Here is a 25,080-nt window from a genome sequence, read left to right on the forward strand (position 1 = left end):
TCAGAAGAAGCAGACAAGCTGCTGCCTTTGGCCAGTCGCATATTCTCAGCCTAACTTCCCTCACAGGGTTTGTTGTGAGGAAAAAAAATGGGAGGAGGAGAGAATTATGTTACAAACCACTTTGGATGCCCATTGGAGAGACAAGCAGGATATAAATGTATAAGCTTTTTTGTTTATTGTGTGTTTTACAATAAATAATTTGAATAAGGCAAACAGCACTTACTCTGCTAAATATATACTATTTCTTACCCCCTGTCATGTCTGCCTACCATTCATCCATGCCATTCATATGTTCTCTGCTCTCTGTATTGATTTGATCACACTATGTACCTGTCTGCTCTCATCTCATGTTCATATACTGCAACCATTATATACATGTCAGCCTTGGCCTGCCTGAAAACGAAAGTACTAATGCTTAGTCTGTTATCTCTGGAATATGCTTGTTGACCTTGCAGCTGTCTTGTAACTTTTCGTGAGAGACAGAGGGAGTTGGATTCCCTGTAATCTGTACCTTTTTCTGGCCAGACAAAGCTATTGTGTTTCTCATGAGACTTTGGGATTTTCGCACCTTGTTGCTAACTACCCAAGGGGAGGGTGAACCCTGCTCCTTATATCAAAGTGCATATGCTTGTATTCTCATTCCTGCCAACATACCCATCTTTGGAGGTACCTGTGTGTAGAGAAGACAGGAGACCGAGGTCCAGATGCAAAGTCTGCCCCTCCAGAATGGAGGCGAGAGTTTTATTGAGAAGCTTTTCAGGAAGTCCCGGAAAAGAGCAATGACCAAATATGTCTATAGTAAAAGTTACATATTCTAAACCAGTCACAGGCCACCGGCAAACATGCCGTGATCAGCCTTTGTGTCTTATCTGCGAGGTACAGTGAAAAGTACAGAGTGAGCTTAGAGCGTGTGAGAATATTGTGCTCTGTGAAGGATGAGAGAATAAAAATGAAACATATTGAGGCTACTCCCTGAATCCTGGCATGTCATGCCTAGTGACCAGAAATCAGGAATGCAGAGAGTCAACAAGGCAGGCTGGCTGGCATGCCAACTCCAGCCCACACCTGGGAACTTAATGGATCTCTAAAATAAAACCTTTTCATCCAATGCATTGGAGTGCTTGCTGTGAGGGGGTTGGGGATCTATCTGCCGTGGCCTGCCATCCCTAGAACTGACACCCCCCAAGCATTTCTCTCCTGCTCTAATCAAGCCGATTACGTTTTGCATTGTACCTCTGCATCCTGACTTCCTTCTTTGCAACCCCCCTCCCATCTTCTAAGGGCTCAGGAATCTCCATTCCTACTTGTATCTGACAAAAGGAGATTGACTTTTGAAAGCTCTGGGAATCTTGCTGCTCTCTAAGGGGCTACTGGACTCCAATCTTGTTCTTCTACTGCAGACCAACACTGCTTCCTACCTGAAACTAATATTTTCTTGTGTACTTTTTTTCCGTTTAAGTTGTATCCCTGGAGCTTCATGCCACTGCAAATCTTATATTGCTATCTAAATTGTATCACCAATCTACCTTCCACACCGAGCCTATTAAAATACCCCAGTATTAGCCACCGTACCTTTATATGTACAAAACTGAAGCAATTGTACTTGGGTCACATCATGAGAAGACAAGATTCTCTGGAAAAGTCAATCATGCTAGGAAAAGTGGAAGGCAGCAGGAAAAGAGGAAGACCCAAAACGAGATGGCTGAACTCAATCAAAGAAGCCACGTCCTCCAGTTTGCAGGATCTGAGCAAGTCTGTTAATGACAGGACGTTTTGGAGGTCTTTCATGTTGGAAATAGCAATGTCTGGTGTACTGCAGCAGCAAGAAGGGAAGAAGAGCCTTCTATGCAGGGGGCAGCAAGGATCACTTAGTTAGGACAGTGAGAGCAGCACCTCTCTTGTTTCCTGGGGGTCATTTCCTTGTCTTGTCTCCTATTGGGCTAAGGCAATATCCTGCTTCTTCTCTCTCCTGCCTTATCACTCTTCTCCAAGATGTAGTCAGATAGTCAGGACTCTATCTCTCTTCTTCACTCTCAGTTATGTATTTCTTAAATAAACTTTTAGCCTCTTTAATCAGCACAGCGTAACTTCTCTGCTTTATTTGCACTCTGCCAACATTTCATTCATAGCATCATCATAGGTCGGAGGCAACTTGATGGCACGTAACACACACACACACACACACACACACTTATACGTTAACCTCAAGTCAGCAAATGCTTCTATTTTTTTCCTGTATGCACATCCTTGTCAGTTGAGAAGCACTCAGTGCTTGGTTTCTTCAGCGACCCATGAATTTACTTTTACCATTCGGAGACACCAGGGGTGTGATGTGGAAAGATCTCTCCCCATCTCTTCCTTTGTTCAGTCTTCTTTGTGCATCTCCAGCTGTCTCCTTGGCCTAGATAATAAAAGCCAAATGCTGTCTGACCCCTCTGCCATCTGTGTTTGGTCGACTTTGCACCTGCCATCTGGGCATCCGTCATTCTGTCAGATTTGTCTAGGGATTTAACAAAGCCTTTGTGTCGGCTTGATGCTGACCAGAGCTCCAACCCCAATAAGATTCTTTCCCCCATATAATGCAGGAATGATGTCTTCAGTACCCGACCTGCACTGTAGAATTTAATCACACAGACAGATATGATGATGTATGATGAATCTGTCTGTACAAAAGATTAAAGTTGTGCTGTAATATGAAACATGCCGGCAGCCTGTTCTAATGCATGTTTACCTCTTTTCCTGCTGCCTTCCACTTTTCCTAGCATTATTGACTTTTCCAGAGAATCTTGTCTTCTAATAGGGTTGCCAGCTCCAAGTTGGGAAATTCGTGGAGATCTGGGGAGTAAAACCTGGAGAAACCTGGAGAAAGAGGGGTTTGGGGAGGGAAAGGACCTTGGCGTGGCATAATTCCACAGACTCCACCCTCCAAAGTAGCCCTTCTCTCCAGGGGAACTGATCTCTGTGGCCTGGAGACCAGTTGTAATTCCGGGAGATCTCCAGCCACTACCTGGAGGCTGGCAACCATATCTTCTCATGATGTGATCAAAGTACAATAGCCACATGTTATGACCCTTACTTTCTCTAGGGTAGATTTTGCCTTTAATCTTTCCCTTACACCCTCTGGGTAGATTGCTGCCACCAGGAATATTATATTCCAAGGTATTTTATTTCAGTTTTCCCTTTAGTAACATGCCTAAGCGTTAGGCTCCTTTGTGGTTCTATGTGGCCCTGAGGATAGGAATGGGATATAGCAATGACAGCTACTCTGGGATATAACAAAAACAAAATAAACTTTTATTTTTTTCAAGAAGAGTATCGGTTTCATAAAAGTAGTTCTCAGTTCTTAAAGTTACTTCATTTAAACTCATTCACACAGATCTCTTCTAAGGCTTCACACAGTTAGCCTCTTTCTCTGACCCAATATTTCTCACAGATGTGCTTAAAGTTACTCAGGTTACACACAGCTTGCCTGCTTCCTTCTGACACAATACTATTCACAGAACTGTTTAAAGTTACTCAGGCTGCACACAGCTTGCCTCTTTTTCCCTGACTGAATGTTGTTTCACAAAAATGCTTAAACCTGCTCAGGCAGCACACAGCTAGCCTCTCTTTCCCTGACTGAATGTTCTTTCACAAACATCCTCAGTTCAGGTTTCCACACAGGTTATATTTCTCTCAATCTTCTAGGCTTGATGTGATCTAGCACCCACTTAATCGTCTCCTCCAGCACCACATTTCAAATGAATCAAGTTTCTTTCTGTCAGCTTTCTTCATCCTCCAACTTTCACATCCAGGAATACCGTAGTTTGGATTATCGTGATCTTGATCCCTAGAGAAACATCTTTATCTTTAAGGATCTTTTCTAGTTTCCTCACAGTTCCTTCCCAAGTCTGTCTTCTTCTGATTTCTTCATTGCAGTCTCCCTTTTGGTTGATGATTGATCCAAGGAATAGAAAATCTTGAATATCAATTTCCTCATGGTCGACTTTAAAATTGTGTAATTCCTCAGTAGTCATTACTTTTTTCTTCTTGAAGCTCAGCTGTAATCCTGCATTTATAGTGCACCTTTTTCCTTTGGTCCCAATTCTGATTACAAGCATGATTTCAACAATTGTTTATAGTCAATCAGTGAGTGAATTGCAAGATATTTGACTGTAACAGTAAAGATTCCTAGGAAGGTAAAATAATGCACTTGGGCTGGGATTGTACAGGAGAGAAAAAAATAACACATGTAAATCTGTTTAAGGCAACAGGACTATCAGTGTAGGAAAGACTTTATCCCTAATAAAAGCTGAACCTTTGCTAAACCATTACACCACAGCGATGCTCCTTCTACAAGAAAGCCTCCTGAATAATTCTGCTTGGCATATTTTATGAAATGATAGGTGCATTGGGGGCTTCTTAATAACCTCTGGCAGACTGTCCCGCATTGTAGGAGCCTCCACAGATAATGAGGGCAGACAGGCAGTTACTGATTTTACCTGTTTGTATGGCGGCACTTTCAAAAGGTTTTGCTCAGACGAATGGAACCGTCACAGCAACAGTGGGAAAGGCAATCTTCCTGATGTCTGGGTCCACTGCCTTTAAGAGCCTTGCAGATGACATCTAAGATTTTGAATTAAATCCAGTGATTAGGGTCGCCAACCTTCAGGTGGGGACTAGAGAGCTCCTAGCATTAACTGATCTCTAAACTATAAAGATCAGTTCTCCTGGACTCTATGGTATCGTACCTCCCCAAACCTATCCTTCCTCAGCCTCCACCCCCCAAATATCCAGGTATTGTCTGTCAGCCCTAGAATTGTTTACGTTCTGTTTCAGCATTTCTTCAGCTCTGTATTGGATTCTTACTAATGCTAAGTCTTTGTAAACTTGTGTTTATTTACCCTACGGCATTGTTTATGGAAATGTCCTTGATACTGACTACACTAATCTCACAGTGTATAATCCGCCTTGAGTTTCGATGAGAAAGGTAGACTATAAATGACATCAGTAGAAATAAATTTAGAAAGAGCATGACACGAATTTTGCTTTGTCTTTCGCTTTGGACCCAAGCGCAGTTTCTCTCCAACAAGGGGAAAGCGACGCCTTTAAGCTCTACAAGCCATTCCCCGGGCAAACCACGTTGACCTGTCGCGCACGCGTATAAAGAACCGCGCAGGGGGAGGAGGAAGAAGCGGTCGCCTGCCCATTCTTTCATTTGCGCATGCGCGCAGAGCGTCGCGTTTCCTGTCGTCCGGTGGCCGTCGGCGCCTGCGCTGTTTGCGGTCGGCGCGTGCGCAGACGCTGAACGCCTCAAAGCCTCCCCCTCAGTCGCCGTGTCGGTTCGGTCCAGGGAGGCGAGAAACGGCCATGAACGGCTTCGGCCTCGGGGCGGCGGCGGCGCTGCGAAACGCCGGCAGCGAGACTCTGGAGAAGATTGACATGTCGCTGGGTGAGGGGGCGACCAAAGGAGTGGGGCTGAAGGAGGCGGTGGGCGGACTGAACCACAGACGCGCGAGGGGAGGGGGGATAGGCCGGTCAGCCGGGCTGAACCAATATAGACGATGTATGGGGGGAGCTCCTGAGGGACTATAGGCAAAGTGGGCGGGGCTGGCGGGAGGCGTGGCCGCGAGACCTCTGCGCTGCGGCTCCGTGGAGCCTCCATGTTCAGAGGCAGTCTACCTCTCAGTGAAAGACCCTGCGGGAGGGAGGGCTGTGGCTCCCGTGTCTTGCCTGTGGTCTTCTGCACTGGCCACTGCGGGAGACAAGAAGGATAGGGTTGCCACCTCTAGTATGTGAAATTCTTGGAGAAAGGGAGGGATTTGGGGAAGGGACCCCAGTGCACTATAATTTATTTTTATTTATTTTATTATATTTATATTCAGCTCCACCTGAAGTGCAGGTTCAGAGCAGATCACATCAGAGTATTGCACTGAGTTTTAAATAATTGTTTGGTGTAGTGGTTAAGAGCACGGGACTCTAATCTGGAGAGCCGGGTTTGATTCCCCACTCCTCCACGAAAGCCAGCTGGATGACCTTGGGCGAGTCACAGTTCTCTGGAGCTCTCTCAGCCCCACCCACCTCACAGGGTGATTGTTGTGGGGTAATAATAACACTTTGTAAACTGCTCTGAGTGGGCATTAAGTTGTCCTGAAGGGTGGTATATAAATCGAATGTTGTTGTTGTTGTTATTTCTTTATCCAAAGGAGTTAGCTGTGTTAATCTGTAGTTGCAAAACAGTGAAGAGCCCAGTAGCACCTTTAAGACTAACCCACTTTATTGTAGCATAAGCTTTCAAGGAACCACAGCTCGCATCAGATGAAGAGAGCCGTGGTTCTTGAAAGCTTAAGCTACAATAAAGTGAGTTAGTCTTAAAGGTGCTACTGGACTCTTTACTTATCTTTATTTATGCCATTTATAGTCCACCTTTCTCACTGAGACTCAAGGCGGATAACACAGTGTGAGATTAGTACACAGTATCAAGGACAATTTCATAAACAATGCCATAGGGTAAAACTGTTGATGATTTTAATGTAAATGTTCTCTGTAGTTAGCTGCCCTGAGCCCGTCTATGGGGAGGGTGTGGTATAAATATGATAAATAAAAATAAAGTAGCACAATAAATAATATAATAAATGATAAAAATTTAAAACCATTCCAGCTAATAAAACCCTGTGGCTTGTAAGGCCGCCGAGTCCACCTTCTTAAAGCAGCCATCTTCTCCAGGGGAACTGAACTGTGCCGTCTGGATCATTTGTAATTACAGATCCAGAGGAGTTAGCTGTGTTACCGTGTAGTAGCAAAATAGAAAAGAGTCCTGTAGCACCTTTAAGACTAACCAACTTTACTGTAGCATAAGCTTTTGAGAATCACAGCTCTTTGTCAGATGCATGTAATTACAGGAGATTTCCCCCACCTGGAAGTCGACTGGGAATGAGGTAGAGGCACATGGACAGGTGCCACAGAACTTTTCTTGATATTTTGGCAGAGCAATTGCTTTGCGGCTGCAAGGCCCTAGGCTCTACTCCCTGGTGAAAAGGCAAAGAAAGGGTGCCTGTTTCTTGAGAGCTTGGAGGGGGGTGTTTCTAGGGTTGCCAGCCTTCAGGCAGGGCCTGGTGTTGACCAGGAGTTAGGACTGGTTATTTACCCTGGAGAAAATGACTGCTTTGGAGGGTGGACTATGTTTTGTTTTTCTCAGTGAGACTCAAGGCAGATTATTTTGGGCGAGTCAGTACATTTCAATAAACAATGTAATAAGGTACATACATGAAATTCACAAAGATTTAAACCAGCAGGGATCCAATGTGGAGTTGAAGAAATGTTGAAACTGCGCATAAGCAATTTTGAGACTGACATATGAAACGATACCCAGTAGGATTGTCTCCCTCCCCCCCCCCATGCTCTACCCTCAGGTCTCCATGAATTTCAGAGTTAGCTGCTCGTGGACCAGTGTGGTATAATGGTTTGTTGGACTAGGATGGGTAGCTGCAGAATGAAACTGAGACCAATGGAACCTCCGAGACTAGCAGGATTTTTTTGTGAGTCAGGGCTTGCTTCGTTTGCTGTGCTGGAGCCTATCCAGTCCTTTGGCTGGTTTTAGGTATACAGTTGAAAGGTGTGTGTGGAGAGAGGGTGGGGGGGGTACATTTGAAGAGGGACTAGTTCAAAAGTTGGAACCAATCTGAAGAGTATTGACCTCACTCAAAATGTGTGAGAGATACTCCCAGCTGTGTTAAATAGCCAAAACATATTTGATGAGATGAAATAAGCAAATACAATGAGCAACTACTGGTGCTGGTGGAGACTGCCTTCGAGTCACAGTTGACTTATGGCAACCCCTGCTGGAGTTTTCGTGGCAAGAGACTAACAGAGGTGGTTTGCCCTTGCCTGCCTCTTCAACCCTGGTCTTCATTGGAGGTCTCCCATCCAATTACTAAGCAGGGCTGATGCTTCTGAAATCTGACGAAATCAGGCTCACCTGGGCTATCCAGGTCAGGGTGAGCACCTACTGAGGCATGGTGAAAGTAGTTAACATTTTTAAAGGGAGGGATCTACATGATATTAGCACCTGTAGTGAACAACCATTTCAGGTCCCTATTCAGCGCTGCATCATTGTCTTGAAGTGGTTAATGGAAATCCTCCATTTCTGTGTTGGATTCCTGCTCTGGAGTTTCTTTGTAAGAGAACTTTAACATTTAGATCCCCCTAGAATTTTCTAGGAGATGCAAACATTCACACACTGGTTTCTGAATACTGGGATTTTTAATGTTGGATTTATGTCCGTTGATCTTTAGCATAGGTCTGGGAGACTTGGGTTCAAACCCTCACTCTGTCCTGAAGCTCACAGGGTGTTCTTGGGCTAGTTGCGCTCTCTCAGCCTCACCTACCTCACAGGGTTCTTGTGAAGATAAAATAGGGAGAGAAGACTCATGTATGCCACTCTGGACTCCTTGGAGGAAGAGATGAATAAAAATGTACTAGGAGCAGCGGGAGGACTGTCTGGAAGGCAGATTCACTGATCTGTGGAGAGGGAGCCTGGCTGATTTTTTTTCTGTGTGTGTATGTGCATGCGCATGTACGCGGGGAAGAGAATGGAGCTGGAAGCAGCCTGGGTCCTGTAGAGAACAAGGGGTAGGTCACAATAGAGATCCTATAGGAAGGGGCTGCATCTTTAGGGTAGGGCAGCCAGTTGGCCTGTTGACACATGCAGGAAAATGAGGGGGCCGAAATTTGAACTCTGCAATTTTTCATGGCCCTCACTCCCTGCACCCTCTCCCTCCTCCCCTCACCACCTATATATCTCTGGCCAATTTCTTCATACCCTCCATGCATCTGACAAAGAGAGCTGTGGCTCTCGAAAGCTCATGCTACAATAAAGTTGATTAGTCTTAAAGGTGCTACTGAACTCTTTGCTATTTTGCTACTGCAGACTAACACAGCAAACTCCTCTGGATCCACTTTTCAATTTAGAGAGAAGACTGCTAAGAGAGCCTAAGATAGATGGTTATATGAAGGTGGCAGAGAGAGAGAGAACTTACATTAGACCTTGTAGGCACTAAATGAAGTTGGAGGGCAGTATAATCAGCACAGGCAGAAGGGAAGTATTACTTCACCCAATTAGTAACTCAGTGGTAGAGTTTACTCACCCATGATGTGTAAGTCTTATTCCAGTCCCAACTGGGGTCAGTCTAAATGCTCAGCCCCCCTTTCAGTAAAGAACTCAGAAGGTTTTTGGAACAGCTTCCAACAAATGTGTTGTCTCCCTCTTCTCTCTTCCTCCCCTTGCAGCTTTAATGCTTAAACATTCTATAATTGTGAGTGGCAGGCATCTTGTAAAGGGGAGGGGGAGGAGAGACTTGAAGTTCGTTACTTTATTTTGGTTTTTCATTGGAAATGGTTTTTAACTGTTATTGTAAGCTGCCTTTAACCAGGTGGAAAAGGTAGGGTATACATGTTTAAATAAATAATTTGTTTTACAGATGACATCATTAAACTTAATAAGAAAGAAGAGCGGATGCAGTATTCCCCCAGAATGAAGAGGGGGGTTCCCCAGAATGGCAAATGGCAGTTCAGGATGAGGAGACCCAAATGGGGAATCCAGGAGTACACAGGTAGGGAGCACCTGATGTTCGGGGGAGGATCGGGGAGCTCAGGGGACCCAGCCAGAGACGCCCGGTGGGGGATCTCTCGGCCGATGCTATCGCAGTCGGCCAGGCCTCAGCCAAGAGTACGCTGTGGCGTGACTTTGAAAGCTTGCACATTGTTTTCTGTCATTGAAGCTGGTCACAATAAAAAGTATTATGTGGGTTTTGGTTTGGGTTCTGATTTTGGACCAGTGTGGCCATAAGCAATTTTTCGCTAGCTCTAACCCTTTCCAACGTTAAAAGGCTCTCTTGGTGCTTGTCTCCATGCCTTCAGCCTGTGTCTTATATCTACTTTTGTAGGTTTTGGTAAGAACCGCTTAGGACGCAGAAGGAGAATGGCTGGAAAGAGGCGCACTTATGGTGTGAAGACGGGGTTGGCAGCGAGGAAGGCATTAGGATCGCACAAAGGCATCAGCCCCCTGAACAGACCACCTCTCAGTGAAAAGGTACGTGTCTGGATTCATGTTGTGTCTTGTTGTACTCTGTGCAGTTGTGTAGGCCTCACCCACAAGCATGCTCTGTCTTTTGATGTTGTGCTGCAGCAATCTCCTGTCTGTCTGTAAATGGGAAGAGAGTTTTTAGATCCATCTCATTCACCCCCTGTGACGCAGAGAAGTAAGTGCTTGCTATTGCCAGCAGGCACTGGGGGCTGAAAGTGACTTGTCTGAAGCTTTGCTGTCCGTGGCAGGGCTCGAGTTCAAGTCTAGATCTCTGTGGCCTGTGAGCCGCACAGATTCTTGAGGTGTGTGTTGAGCGGCAAAGCTACAAATCAGAATAGCTACTGGATTTTTTATGAAAGTGTTGCATATTTTAGAAGCACACCTGTAATTTACAGCGTGACAGTAGGTGCAGACAAATCTCATTTTATCCCAGAAATTTTGTCATTGCGACATGTGTATGAGCAAATCTGAGCGTGTCCTTTGGCTGCCTCTTCCCAGTCCAGATAATATATTTAATCTGGAGGATTCGTTTTCCACTTCATTCGCATCCTTTTGGTAGAGGGGCCGTGGCTCAGTGGTAAAGCATCTGCTTTGCATGCAGAAAGTCCCCGGTTCAACCTCCAGCACCGGCAGCTAAAAGGATCAGGTAGTAGGTGATGTGAAAGACCTCTGACCTTGATAGACTGAGAGTCTGATGCAATATAAGGCAGGCTCCTGTATCATGTGACTTTGCAGTGTGATCCTGTACACTTTGATGCCGAGGAGACTTGGTCCCAACAAGTAAACATGCATTGGGACTACAGCCGGAATGTCATCTGCCCTGTTTGAGCATCCATGTGCCCATCCAAGCTTGTAGCCTACCGGGATGATCTTGCATGCTGACATGGCTGCTGTTAACCGTACTGTGCAATTATGTAAACCTCAAAAGGAGGAGACAGAGCAGGCCAGTAAACAGTTCAGGCATCTCAAGGGGCTTCCTGGTGTACTTCGGCATAACTGAGTGAGGCTGAAATAGGAAAACAGAAAGTAGGGCGAAGGGAATGTGGGGAAAGGGCAACGAAGGAGAGCAAGTGCTTTGCAGGTGAAAATGGCACCGTGTAGAAATGCTGGCTTTTCTCAAGCTTAGGCTGTCAGCACTTCCATTCACTAGCATTGTGTGTCTGTCCCAGGAATCAGAAATGACTAATCCGGTCTGGTTTCTGTGCCGGGGGAATATTTTTGGAGAAGACTGAATAGCTTTCCCAGCACAAGCACAATCTAGCTGCCAGAATCCTTCGCAGGCAGAGAAGTGACAGTGCTCCTAATCCATGTGGCATGCTGCGTGGGGTCATGAGCATTAAATTACCGTAAAGTGGGGTAGCTCCAGCCCATCCTCCAAGTAGCCTTCCACTCACTTAAGTGGCTGTTGCTTTAACAGAAGAACCCATTATGTCGGAGGAAGGCTTCTTAGACTGAGGGAAGGCTTTAGACGTGAGCTAAAAGGAAAGATTTTTAAATGACTCAACTTTGCTCGCTGGATTGGTAGGATAGGGGTAGGAGCCACCCCAATATATAGTATATGATTTGTAAAACTATGAATTTGAGAATTTTAAAGACACTTCTAGTGCATCCTCCTGAGGTTATATAAGGGCTCAGTTTTAATGTTTGTGGCTGTTAGCAAGTTCGGGTGCACTTTTATTTAGGAAGGGTGTAAGTAATAGAAGGAAATTTTGCTTTAAATAGACCTTTTTTGTGCTGATTTTAATTGCCTTAATCGAAACCAGTCCATCCCGCTTTCAAATCGCCTACAAGGGCCGCTCCATGTTGCCCCAGTGGCAGTGGTCTAGGTGACAGCTGCAGACTGCCTCTTCTCAGGGAAGGGCGGCTGCTGGTACTTCGGAAGTAGATGATAAAAATTGCCCTTTGCTGCTGCTGCTGTTACCTGCTTCTTCGACAGCATCCCCAGGAAGCATGGCTGCTCTTCTCCAGTGATCACAGGCAAGCTCTTCAACGGTGCTCACAATCCCCCCTCCCTGCCATATCGGTTTTCTCTAGATGCAGCTTTACTTATTGGTTCTCCATTCCAAAACCCTGCTTGAAACCGCAAGCCTATTTGTTTGGCCTAAAGAAAGTAAGAAAATCACGTACCTGTTCCAATTTGCATAACTAGTGCTTTTCAGTTACTAGTGCTGCTGTATTGGGCCATCACAGAAGGGTAAAGCTTAAAACGTCACTGACCAAAAGAAGAATATAGATGGCAATAATGAGATCTCACCAAAGAATGCAAATCTCCCAAATCGTAACAAAGAATACAAGTTCTCCCTACTGAAAAGAATGGATAGAGAAATGTTTTGCACCTGCCTGTATGCCAGCAGGCTGGGGTGGGGAAGCCCAGCCTGAGAGTGGCCCCAAAGTGTTAAAATGAAGTCCTCCTTTTAAAGGGAGGTCTCTAGAGATTCAATGGCTGTGTTCAGCCAGCAAACTGAGCGATGGCTGGGTTAAAATGTGCCCAGGCTTGGCTTGTACCTCGTGTGTACCTCTTCCACAGAACGCAGTGGAAGCACCACACATAAATTAACTGCCTGGCAAGGGAATGCAGGTCCCTGGTTAACTGAAGTGAGTTTTCTTCCAGCCAGCCAGGGTCCTAATTCTGGAGCCAGCTCCGTTCAGAATCTTGTTTACTGCCAAGGTGAGGGGAAGAAGCTCCTGCTAGAAAGGAGAGAGAGAAAAGGAGTCGACATACGAGCCCGGCAACAACCTGTTTATTTGCAGTTTTTAATTTAGCTGTTGTTGAGTTTGCCGCCACATTCAAACAATGTGGTTCCAAACTGTTATTTTTAAAAATACATGATGAGCATAGATCAGAAGGCATCCAGATAGGCTGAACATCACCCTGTCGAAGTCAAGAAGACTTTTTGTGAAGTCCCAGATTGACGTGTTTCATTGTTATCGGCGCAGAACGTCCAATTCAAAACCAGGGCTTTAGTGGCTAGAAAGCAGACGTTGATATAGGTAGAGGGGGGAAAAACCAGCAGTTACTTCTAGCAGGCCTTCTGAAAAGTGCATGTCTTTAAAAGGCCACGCAAATCAGTTGCTACGTAGGTGGTATAAGATGGCTACTCCTGCAGAGGGCGTATACTGATTACCACTTTACCACCCGTTCTACCATCTCATGGTGCCTGAAGTGTGCAAAATCCTTGGGAAAATAATAAAGATGACCAGGCTACTCCAGACTGTGGCCATATGTATATATTTGCAGCCTGTACTGATGACTCTGTGTTTGAAAACTGCAGTTAGCCTTTCCTACGGGCGTTAGGCTGAAAACTGGTTACCGAGAGCTGCCTTCAGAGTTGGCTCAGACAGGAAGTTGACCAAAGTCAGTTATGCTAAGGGTCCTAGTCAGATTACAGAGCGCCTAAGCGCAGGTCTTGACCCAATTTCTAATATCTCTTCCTGAAGAACGTTCAGCGGAACTACTCAGTCTTGAAAAGGAAGATGACCATCCAGAGGCAACCTGAGCTGCAGAGGAAGCAAGGAGCCGTTCTCAGGAGGCCTACCCTGCTGAACAGAAGGTGAGTTTTGTGAGCCACGTGCAGTCCTCCACTCCTTCAAGGGGTTCTTTTGTTTTTTGCCTATGTTCTTCTCATGAGCTCTGTAGCTTCCAGGAAATGAAGTGCTTTCTGCATAACAGCAATGTGGTACTGTGTGCAAGGACACATGCGGCTCTTGTCTCTCTAGTATTTCAGAAGCTGACTGCACTTTTCTGAGTAAGCTAAGCTGAACCAGCACTGTTTGTGTCAAGGGAAGTGGGAGGGAAAAGTGGATGTTCAAGATAACAATTTCACCGGCCGGCTGTTGCTGCAAGTCTGTGATGCCGAGTGCTGCTGTCACTGTCCTTGGTGTCATGCTGTTAGTAGAGGGGGTGTTTCTCAGTGCAAATTGGGTTTCTTTTTATTTTTTAAAATTATTATTGTTATTGTTATCCATCCAGTCACAGCTGACTTGCAGCAATCCTGCAGAGTTTCCAAGGTGAGAGTCAAACAGAGGTGGTTTGTTATTACCGTCTCTGTGTAGCAACCCTAGACTTCCTTGGTGATCTCTTGTCCACATACTAACCAAGGCCATGCCTGCTTAGCTTCCAAAATCTGTTGAGATCAGGCTAGCCAGGGCCATCCAGGTGTCCTTTTGTTGGCATCCATTAATACACAGCTGTAGGCAGCTTTGCGGAATGTTGGACAAGTGACAGTTGAAAAATCCATTGGACAGCAGTCGGAGAGCCAAGCTGCAAGACACATCAAAACTTGAGGGAAGCTGACAAGTGTCCAACCTGTGTCATTCATCACTTGTAGCTTGGCCCTGAATGTCTGGGGCGGCTGATGCAATTTTGTGCTGCAGTGGTGAGTGGGGATGCTGCCTGTGGTCAGCAGGAGGTTCCGTCTTTCTGAAAGGGTGGGCAAAGTCAGAACTGTGGCCGCCGCATTCTATAAACAGGTCAATGTACTCCTCAATGGATCTAGATTAGAGATGGGCCCGAACCGAAATACGAACCAAAGTTCGTCATGAACCAGGCTGTTTTTCAGTTTGCGAACCAGCGGCTCGTTGGATCTCATTTCTAGGCAATGGGGGGATAGGCTTTCTGCAGACCTTCTGCAGCCCCAGAACTGATGAACCAAACGAACCGGTTCACGAACTGGGCAAGTTCATGGCGGTTCGTGGTTCTTGAAATGCGACAAACCACAAACCGCCATTTTCCCGGTTTCTGCCTGCCTCTAATCTAAATTCTCCACAAACAAGTGTTACTTGGTTTTGCAGCCCTAATCCTATTACATTGCTTATTGGAAATCCCTTCCATTGATTGTATTGGCTTACACTATGTAATCTGCCTTGAGTCTCAGTGAGAAAGGCGGACTATAAATGACATACATAAAATGCTCAATGGCAGCCTGTCTCTTTAACCAGACCATTGACTTTTCTTTTTGGTAGTCTACTTGGGGTTGATACACTTGCTTGGTTCTGCGTTACTTTCTGCTAACAACACCTGAGCTGAAGACAAGCCCAAGAACTTGAAACAGATCTTGGTTCAGTTTATCCCTTGCAACCTCAAACCCTCTTCCTTGGTCTGTTAAGCTGTTAGATTGCTGTTGCCTCGGGGCAGGCCCCGTCTGCTTTGTTACATCGTTCTGTAAGAGCATCCTGTGCATAAACAGTATTATCTAAATACTAATCGTTTTTATGAATATTTTACAGAACTAATATTCAGTCCCTGTCTGCCAGAAGTGGAAACAAGTTATATCAGCAGAAAGATTCACGCCAAGCTACTTTCCTCTTCAGGAGGGGCCTGAAGGTATAACGCAACGTGTAGCAATTGTGCAGCGCTCCCTTGGGGGTTCTCTGTCTGGTCTGGAGAAAATGAGGATGAAGCGACCCTCCCCTGCTGCGTTCTGCTTCAGATTCTGCTTTTACCCTATGTCAAGGGTCACGGCACCCGTTCACGTTTCCAGATGTGTGGTTGTGTCAGTCTGTTGTAGCAAAAAGAAATGGGAGTCAGCTGGCAACTGAAAGACCAACTATTTTATCTTAGCATAAGCTTTTATGAACTAAAGCCCACTTCCTCTGATGCCATGTCACGCTTCCTCTCTGTACTTTTCTTGCTCAGACTTGAATTTTCTGTAGTCATTTTTTGCTCTGTTTTCTTCATTCCACGACCCTTTTGACCCTGCTGTATTTCCTATATAAAAAGTTTGCATCTGAAGAAGTGGGTTCTAGTCCAAGAAACTGATGCTGAAATAACGTTTTGTTAGACTTTGAGGTGCAACAGGACTCCTGTTTAAGATCTCTGTTGGTCTTTGGAAGTGTCTGATGCAGTTCAAGAGTATTATTTTAATGAGACTTCTGTGTGTACTGGTGGGTCTGTATTGTGTTTTTAAACCTTTCTTTTCCTCACTGCAATGTTCATGGTTTCTATTTTTACTCCCATTCCTCTCCCTTCTCATCTGCCACCTACTTGACAGACGCCTTGACACTTCCAGGGCACAGCTGGATAATTCCCTTTTTGGCTCTGGCGATTGTTTGAATAATACCAGTACTTTAAATGTCATATGTATGCCAAGCAGCACAACTCTATATGTTAATGAAATTGTACATAATGTGCTTTAATAACGTATAATTAGACTTCACGTGAGGTGAGATCTGATGGTAAAGTGAATGTTGCATCTTTTGCTGCGTTCCATTAAATGCGTGACGTTCTCTCCTGGATAGAAAAGAGAAAGCACTGGGTTGGAGCCTGCAGTTCTGTTAGCATCAGTGCTTTCCTTCAGCCTACAGAGACTTCCCCTACGACTCTTTTCCAGAAGAACGCATAACTGTTGGCGCAACCGTTCTGCTGGATCCAACCCATTCTTCCCCCTCACGGCTTCTTAAGTTGACATTGGATAATTTTAAGAGGAGAAATGGAATATGATTGAAACCAATACTGGAGAGAAAAGTTAATTGGAACAGAGAGGCTTAATTTGTGATGGGCTGTTAGTGCGTTTGGTTTTCTTGTATTAAACATGTGTAATATTGTGAGATGTTCTGAACTTTAGAAGAGCTGAGGAGACATTTTCAAATTAACATTAAATTGTCTGTAAACTTGACATACCTAATCGGGGGAAACATATGCTGGCTAGTTCGGGGCACGAACTGGAAGAGAGATAATGTAGGAGCTTGGATTTGGGGGCAGGTGGGGCCAGGCTCAGAGCTGTTTCCCAAGGAAAAGCATCGTATGCAGTCCATTACCAGATACCCAGTCTTGCAAGAGAAGTGATGGGGATATGGGCTTTTGCTAAGCAGCGGAAGCCAGGTCAATGGTGGCCCTAGGGTGGAGGTGAGGAAACTCATCAGACTGGGGTCACAGGAGTCCACTAGCCCCTTCAATGGAAGCTGCTCATTTCACCAGGAGCAGGCTTCCTTCCTCTCATCCAGCTTAACAGATACATTTGCCAGACATAGATCCGGAGGAGTTAGCCGTGTTAGTCTATAGTTGCAAAATAGATGACGCATCTGACAAAGAGAGCTGTCGTTCTCAAAAGCTGATGATGCATCTGACAAAGAGAACTGAGGTTCTCGAAAGCTTATGCTACCATAAACAGTCTAAAAAGGTGCTCCTGGACTCTACTATTTGCCAAAGAGGGACTCTGTGGGAGCTTTCACCCCACCCTACCCCAAAACTATTGGAAAGGCTCTGTCAAGATTCAATATTTGACAAGAGCTCATAGGCCATGAAATCCCTTTCTATGACAGTCTCCTTATCCCCCCTACCCCTTATGTGGCTTCAACTAACTCGCTTTCTTTCTGTGCCTGCTTCCCCCCCCCCCCCCCCGCTTCTCCTCCAGGTGCAGGCACAAGTACATCCCGAAGATGACCTTAGTGGTCAGGATACAAAAAGACCTCCTCCGTAAGTGTTCTGATTTCATTAACACAGGGCCCTCACGGCGGCTTTCTGCATGTGTTTCTGCCCCACGCCAGTGACTAACACATCTGTCCAGTTCCTAGACCAGTGAGGGGGTTGCCCTTGTGATGTCATTGTGCTAGAAGGCAGAAGGGACAGTGGTAGCAAGAGTGAGGGCATTCCAACAGAATCGCCGGCCTCCTCCCTGTGTGTTCTTTGTCCTGTGTTGTCTGTATGTCATTGCAGTGTGATGTTGCCAGATTTGCAGTGAGTGAGCCACATGTGCCTAGCAGACAAGGGGCTGGATCCCATGGATCTTTTCCACCCGTGGCCTTGCTTTTCTCCAGCACATGAGGTTCTTTGCAGGCAGAGAGCAATACCATTAGGAAAATGGATCCACGGGAACCATCCCACGTTGTCTGCTTGCTTCTTTCTATCTATCCACTGGCTAGCCAAGGGGCCTGTATGTGGGGAAACTCTTGTAAGGCTGCAGCCTCGTGCATACTTACGTGAGAGTAAGTCTTCTGTGGACCTCACTTCTAAATAAGCGTGCATAGGAGCCCACTGTCACTCACTGCTTTTCACATGGTGAGTTAAAACCTTTCAGAGGGCTTTGCAGGTGGGTAGAAAACCGATGTCCTGGGGGGTGGGGAGTGACTTGCACACTTTGGAGCAGGGTTCAGCTATTGTTGGCCTTGAAGAGTGCGGGTATGCTCCTGCACCCGGCTTTACTGTGGGAGCAGTTGCTAGGACTACTTGCTTATATCCTGGTAACTCCGGTGGGAAGTGAGTTTTGGTGGGAAAGGAGACTAACGCAGGCCTGGAAGGACCCAGCAGGGCAGAGGGCCTCAGCGGCAGCCTTGACCTACTGAGTTCACCACTATCAAGCCACTCTCTACCTGGCACTAGTGGGGAAGGCCATGAGGCTTCAGAATTAGATCTCTCAGGGCAAGATGCCAAAACTAATCTTCTGGCATGGCTCAGGACAGAATTAAAGAAAGAGATCAAAGAGGCTATGAGGGTGGCAAACAAACAGGAGCCTCCCAAGAAAGCACTGGGCAGGGGGTTGGACTAGATGGTCTGTATGGCCCCTTCCAACTCTATGATTCTATCTTAGCCACAAACAGTCTTCTGTTCTTGACATGGCTAACTTGGCCACATTGACCCATATGAACCTCCAGACTGAAATACCGTAGTGCATTGGGCATGGGATGGCCCTTGAAGGCAACTGGGAGACTTCATTTCGTGAAGTGTGTGGCTACTCTCTCCTGAACTGAACTGTTTGCTGTGCACACATAATACCAGTATTAAAACAGTTCCGCTGGCTACTTAATAGTAAGAACTTGTTCTCTTTCCACTGGGTAGCGGCACAGATCTTTATGAATGAACACCGTGTTTGTGATACAATGACGTGTATTTAACACTGTGCTTTTTTGTTAAACATTCTATGGGTTACCTTTGTATGGGCTAGAGCAATGTTGACTATAACTCTTTCATACCAGCACTTCAGGTTGTACACTTGAATATAGGACATAGGAATTGGAAATGGTTTCTGTAGAATGTTAATAAGCAGTAGCACTTTAATGTATGGTTCTGATATGGATATATGTTAAAAATCCCTTGAGGGCAAAAATTAGTACAAGGTCTGATAAAATTGTTTAGTGGTAGAGGCCATTAGAAAGCACTTGCAAAAATCAATACACAAAAAAATGACTTTAATATAATTTTTATTGTTGATTTGTACTTGCTTGCCTAGTAAGTTTTCACGATATAGTCTTTTCGGATAGCTTGTTTTCAGGATACTCTCATTTTTCCAGTGCTCTCTCTACAGGCAACTTGCCTGTCCAGCTTGGTTCTGGTGAGCCATCTCTAGCCAAAAACAATGTTCAGGCCTTTCGTGAGCTGATGAGGAAACAGTGAGCCCATGAAAAATAAGTATTGCCATTCTCAATTTGTTTCCTTGCACTGTCAGTGAATATCTCTTGGGGATCTGAGAAAAACAGCCTGTTCGGTTGTCACTCCCAGACCTGTCAGGACTCTCCATCCTCGGACCCCGGGATTTTTTTAAAGACCTGCAGATAAAATGGCAGCTAGGGTTGTGCTCTATAGAATTTCAGTCTGGATAAATGGGTCTTGTAATTCCCAACCAGATGGCGGACATCCACTACGAACGGAGGAATTTTGACTGTGTCTATCGACAATCCTGGCGCAGTGCCATCACCAATGTGAGTAAAAGCTGTTTTGCGTCCCGACATGCTGTTGGTAAGAATTGTAGGAAATGGGTGAAAATCATTTCATTGGCCAGGGATCCTAATCTGGCTGACTTTCATCATGAGCCCTGTTGACTGGGAGGAAAGTGGAATATAAATAATATTTATTATGTAAGTTTCTGTAAATAGCTAACGTAGTGGCGTAGTCAGTGTGTCAAACTACAGGCTGGGAAATCCACATTTGAATCCTTGCTCTGCCATGGAAACTTGCTTGGTAATCTCTTGCCTGTCGCACCGTCTAAGCGGCCGCACGGGGTTGTTGAGGATAAAATAGATGAGGAGTGAGCTTTTTAAATTACTTTGGGTCACCATTGGGGAGGATAGCAGGATACAAAGTTTTACTACATAAAAGGCGAGCTGTATTGGCAACAACTCACTTTCTATCTTGGTGCAGGCGCACTGAGGGGCCTGCGGGTGTGCCCCCACCAGGATAAAAATGAGTTGATGGCGCAGCCTGGCGAGGCACTGTGGAGACTTCAGAGGTCCATGCTGGGCTTCCATGCTGCCTACAGCAGGCCTCTGGGGGGCCACGGAGCTGGCAGGATGGTGCAATGCGACCCCACAGCCACAGCGGGGCCGAGGCAGGCTGCGTTTGGGGGAGGGGAGCAGGCCATGGCCACGGTGTGGGGGGAAGGCAAGGGTCGCCACTGTCCCCACAGCTGCTGCTGTGTGTCCCTTCCCATGCACTGCAGAGGCGGCAGGAATGCTATGCAGGGGGGCGAGGCTCACTGCTGGGGCGGGCAGGGAGGGGGGTGAGGCTTGCTGCCGCTTCCACAGCTGCTGCAGCGCATTCTTTCCAAAGCTGCACGGAGGTGGTGGGAAGGCCACGTTGGGGGGACGAGGTTCGCTGCTGCAGCACGTTCTCTCCCAATGCTTCCCTTCCAATGTACTGCAGAAGCAGCGGGAAGGTTGCATGTATGGGGGCACCTCTGCCGCCTCCAAGGCCCAACTGCTAGAGCCTGTTGTATTTTTTCAGACAACAGCCTCTGCTGCTAGTAGGTAAATAAATAAGGTCTGGCAGAATCATCATAGCTGTAGCACTGAGTTTTTTTCTTTTAAAAATGGTTATGAACACGGAGTAATACAGAATGATAAACACCGCGGTCAGTTAGGTTCATCGTCATGTCTTCTGTGCAGCCCCACATGGGGAACTGCGCATGTGCAGGCCGCACACGTGCAGCTCCCGTGCGTGCCAGCACAGAAGAACACTCGGTGAACAACAGGTACAGGTAGGTGCAACCCTGTGTTTATGCCTCTATGTTCTGCATCTGTTCTGTTCATATCCCTCTGCCTTAGTTACGAATTTGGGAGGAGATCACCTGTTGTCTATATCCTTACATTTTTTGTGAAATAAATCTTTGTTCCTTGTGCTGTTACAACATCCATTGCTACAGCTCTTTGAAGCCGAGGCTGACTAGTACTCCGGTGCCTGCCTTCCTCATGAAGAAGGATCAGACAGAAGAGAAGAAGGTACCTAAAGGTGTTCCACTACAGTTTGACATTAACAGTGTTGGAAAGCAGGTTGGTTATTCTATGGCTACATTGCATGGTTGACCATAAAACTGGCTTCTGCACTATAGTTCAGGGTTTGCTGTGGAGTCACAGAGCAGTTTCCCGTTCAATGTTTCTCAGCCTGTTTCCACATTCTCCGGCTCTGCCCTTTCCCAAGAACATTCCCATCTCTTTCATACTATGAAACCTTCCCTTTCCCCCCCCCCTCTTTGCATGCTAACTTCTCTTCAATACCTTGGTAACTTCTTGGGTCCATATCTACTTGCCTTTGGTTTTTTGTCTTTCAGTGCTGTGACTTTTTCCAGTGTGGTTCTCACCCGTTCTGTTCCGCTGCTTCAGCTCTGGCCAAGGTTGATTGGCATGGGCTGGAGCCAGAAGTCTTTTCCCACCGGCATGCAGCGTTCCTGCCAGCAGAACAAACGTCCTGCTTGCATCCTCCTGTTGGCAACCCACTGAGCTCCCCTGAACGCAGCTTCTGGGGGAAGCCTCGGCAACAGCAGGAGGGTCGAATTTGGGATCTGCAGTGGTGGAGGGAAAAGATCAGTTAAAATTGCCTCCCCCTTCCACTGACAGGAAATGACCTCGTAGTCTAACCCCACTCCCCCCCCTCCCGCCACACTGCACCTGTCCCCACGAATCCCTACCTGACGGTGTCTCCTGAGTCCTTGATGCAGCATTTCTCCAGCTCTTTGAACCAAAGACCTTCCTCGACTAATTCTGCCAAGCATCCTCAGCCAAGTACCACCTGTCTGGTCACCCAGTGAGCATGTCGAGAGTCGAGTAGGGAGTGAAGTGGCCAGCTCCAGTTTTACTGGGGAGGAAGATAGAACCAGAGGAGTTAGCCGTGTTAGTCTGTAGTCGCAAAATAGTAAAGAGTCCAGTAGCACCTTTGAGACTATCCAACTTTATTGTAGCATAAGCTTTCGAGAAGCACAACTCTCTTCGTCAGATGCATCGTCAGCTTTTGAGAACCACAGCTGTCTTCGTCAGATGCGTCAGGTTTAGAGAACCACAGTTCTCTTCGTCAGATGCATCGTCAGCTTTCGAGAACCACAGCTCTCTTTGTCAGATGCATCGTCAGCTTTCGAGAACCTGAGCTCTCTTCGTCAATGCATCTGATGATGCGAGCTGTGGTTCTCGAAAGCTTACGCTACAGTAAAGTTGGTTAGGCTTAAAGGTGCTACTGGAATATTTACTATACTGGGGGTGGGGAATGAGGCTGGCTAGGGACTGGCACTAAGGCCAAGCAGAGGATCAGTATCGCCCCCTAGTCTGATGGATCTGGTTGGTGAAAGTATAAATGAGTCACCCCATCTAGGCGATCGTGATCTGTGTGTGCAGGAAAGGGGTTCAGGGTCTGCTTGGTTACTGTAGACAGTGTCCCAAGAGGCAGAAGTCTAAGCAGAAACTATCAAGCACCTTTGGGGGCCTTGTGCTTTCTCAAGGAAAGTGGAGCCCCCCCCCCTTTTGAGAACCTTGGCCTTAATGGCTTGGGACCTGCAGGCTATCTTGTCCTTTCCCCAGGTACGATTCCTTGGTGTTACAATCACCTCCAGTTGATGCTCAGTGGAGGCATTCATGCAGAAGGGAAGGATGGATGAAATATTAATATTTATGTTAGTATTTAACAGGGCATCATCATTTTGCTTTTATCCGTATTTGTTTTCTCTTAATGGGTACTTCCGTAATAACTTACGTAATAACGCACGTTCCTGTTCTGTTTCAGACAAACATGACCCTCAACGAGCGCTTTGGGATCCTGAAGGAGCAAAGAACAGCCCTCTCTCAGAACAAAGGCAGCCGTTTTGTAACTGTGGGCTAGCGGCTGACAGAGAAATGCCCCATACATGGGTGTCCTGTCTGAGAAACTGAACTAACGGTGGACAGAAATATATGGGATATGTTGGACTTTGTGTCAAGATGCTGATGAAGCGGAATCTCTCTTTTCTTCTCTCTCTCTCTTTTTTAACTTCCTTTATTTTGAGTAGGTAAACAAATCCCTGGCATGATATTGGGCCACAAAAAGAGAAAATTCAGTATCCTTGATAGATGGTGTCCTGCTGCCATGATGGGAAAAGATTCCATGTAGCCCCAGCAAGGAGGGAGCAGGCAAATGTCCTTGTTCTAGTACCCTCAAGCAGCCAGTGGAAGTCTGCTATTAAAAGCGGCGGCCAATCCTTGCACCGCAGCCCTTTGCGAAACTGAAAAGGGTGTCGCGTCATTTCATTAACATCTCCTCCTCCCATAGTTTTCTAACCTGTTTCACATGAAGCTCAGCGTGAGGAGCCCTTCCTTGCTCCTGGTTTTTTCAGATCGCTGACGTTCTCCCCTTCATCTGGTATTGAAAGCCAAGTTGTTGGAAATTTGAGGAGGTAAAATAAAACTCCTGAAAGGCACGGCAGTTAGGATGTTGTCACTCTTGCAAGAATGAGGCCTTGCTTTGAGGCTGTGGTAAGGACCTGGCCCGTGCATTCTGAGAACGAGGTCTGTCCTTGGAGCAACACTAAATCAAGACCCGTTAGAATTTTTTTTTTCTTTTAAGCTGCTGGTTTACTTCAGATCGTCATTAGCCGGAACTATGATTTGATGACCATTTAATGTTACCTGAAATTATTTTGGTGGTTGTTCTGTTGTGATGTAGAAATGTGCACTTTGTATGTTCAGTTCTTAATGGTAGTTTCAGCAGGTTAGCATCGAGGTGTTGAAGGGACCGTCCTGTTGTATCGGGATCAGAAGCAGTGCAGGCAGTTTTCCAAACTTCATGCACGTCGGGTTCTTGAATTCAGAACGCGCAATAATATTTGGGGGGGACACAAAGTCTGACAAGCCCGCATTGCAAGCTGAGAAGCGACTTGAGGTTAGCCGCATTCAGAACCTTAGCACAAGCAATGGAACGGCTTATGAATAGCGTCTTGGATTAAATATATCCACAATGGTGCATTTAGGTACACCTAGAAGAAAGCAGACTATTTAGTTGTTCACCCAATTTACAGAAGCAACAAAATACGAGGGTTTATTCTTTTTCTTTTTTTTCTTTTAAATATCCCCATATATCTAGTTTACCCTGGAGTTCAAAAGAGGCATCTCTTCTGTTTAGCAGAAGAGGGGCTTTCTGTGATCAGTTTTAAAACAGTCATGTGTCCATGACTGTTAACGTTCAACTACTTCTGTTTTTAATTGTTTGGAATACGTTCCCCAGCCTTTGCAACGGAAAAAGTTTAGAACGTAAAAAGTTTTTGCTTTTTTATTTGTTAGTAAGAGTTCTGTTGAAGAAGTCTGTTAGCATTGACTTAGACTCTGCGCTGATAGTCATCCTGTGTTTGATTTTTACCAGGATGCAATTAAAAAAAAAAATTCTTTTTGCATCAACTTGGATGCAAAACATTGATGCAATGCATCTCAAGAGAGTTAGTTTGTATTTAAGGACAATATGCTTTAAACTGTACCTTTTGGTATTTTTTTTTTGAGGAGTTACTACATTTGGATCTATTCTAAAGCTGTTGGACTTTTTAAAAATAAAAAAGTTACAAGTTTGCTGCTGTGTACGCTTCGTATTGAATTCTGCGTCCCTTTTTGTTTCAATTTAGAACTTAACAATGATTGCTTATACATTGTTGGTAACAATGCTTAAGTTTGCACCAGGTACAAAATCCTTCAGTTGGGTGGTGTGTGTGTTATGTGCCATCAAGTTGCCTCCGACCTATGGCGACCCTATGAATGACAGACCTCCAAAACATCCTATCATGAACAGACTCGCTCAGATAGTGAAAACTGGAGGACGTGGCTTCTTTTATTGAGTCAAGCCGTCTCGTTTTGGGTCTTCCTCT

The 25,080-nt window shown here is 45.8% G+C and overlaps 2 protein-coding genes across 4 annotated transcripts in view; both read left to right on the top strand.

Moving 5' to 3' along the window:
* RPL35A (ribosomal protein L35a) overlaps window positions 1-25,080 on the top strand; it is a 290,620-nt gene that overhangs the window by 121,410 nt on the left and 144,130 nt on the right. The window lies entirely within an intron of this gene.
* Window positions 5,276-24,787, top strand: FYTTD1 (forty-two-three domain containing 1). 2 transcript variants are annotated; one of them, XM_054982071.1, is made up of 9 exons: window positions 5,276-5,431; window positions 9,459-9,590; window positions 9,924-10,069; window positions 13,502-13,614; window positions 15,290-15,386; window positions 17,416-17,477; window positions 19,622-19,696; window positions 21,136-21,262; window positions 22,980-24,787. In XM_054982071.1, the coding sequence occupies exons 1-9, from the start codon at window positions 5,350-5,352 to the stop codon at window positions 23,073-23,075; spliced, it is 930 nt and encodes a 309-aa protein (XP_054838046.1). In that variant the 5' UTR covers window positions 5,276-5,349; the 3' UTR covers window positions 23,076-24,787. The 2 variants fall into 2 exon arrangements, with proteins under 2 accessions (XP_054838046.1, XP_054838047.1); XM_054982072.1 differs by having other exon boundaries at window positions 21,136-21,211.

This window comes from Eublepharis macularius, chromosome 6 (genome assembly GCF_028583425.1).
Source record: "Eublepharis macularius isolate TG4126 chromosome 6, MPM_Emac_v1.0, whole genome shotgun sequence".
NCBI lineage: Eukaryota > Metazoa > Chordata > Lepidosauria > Squamata > Eublepharidae > Eublepharis > Eublepharis macularius.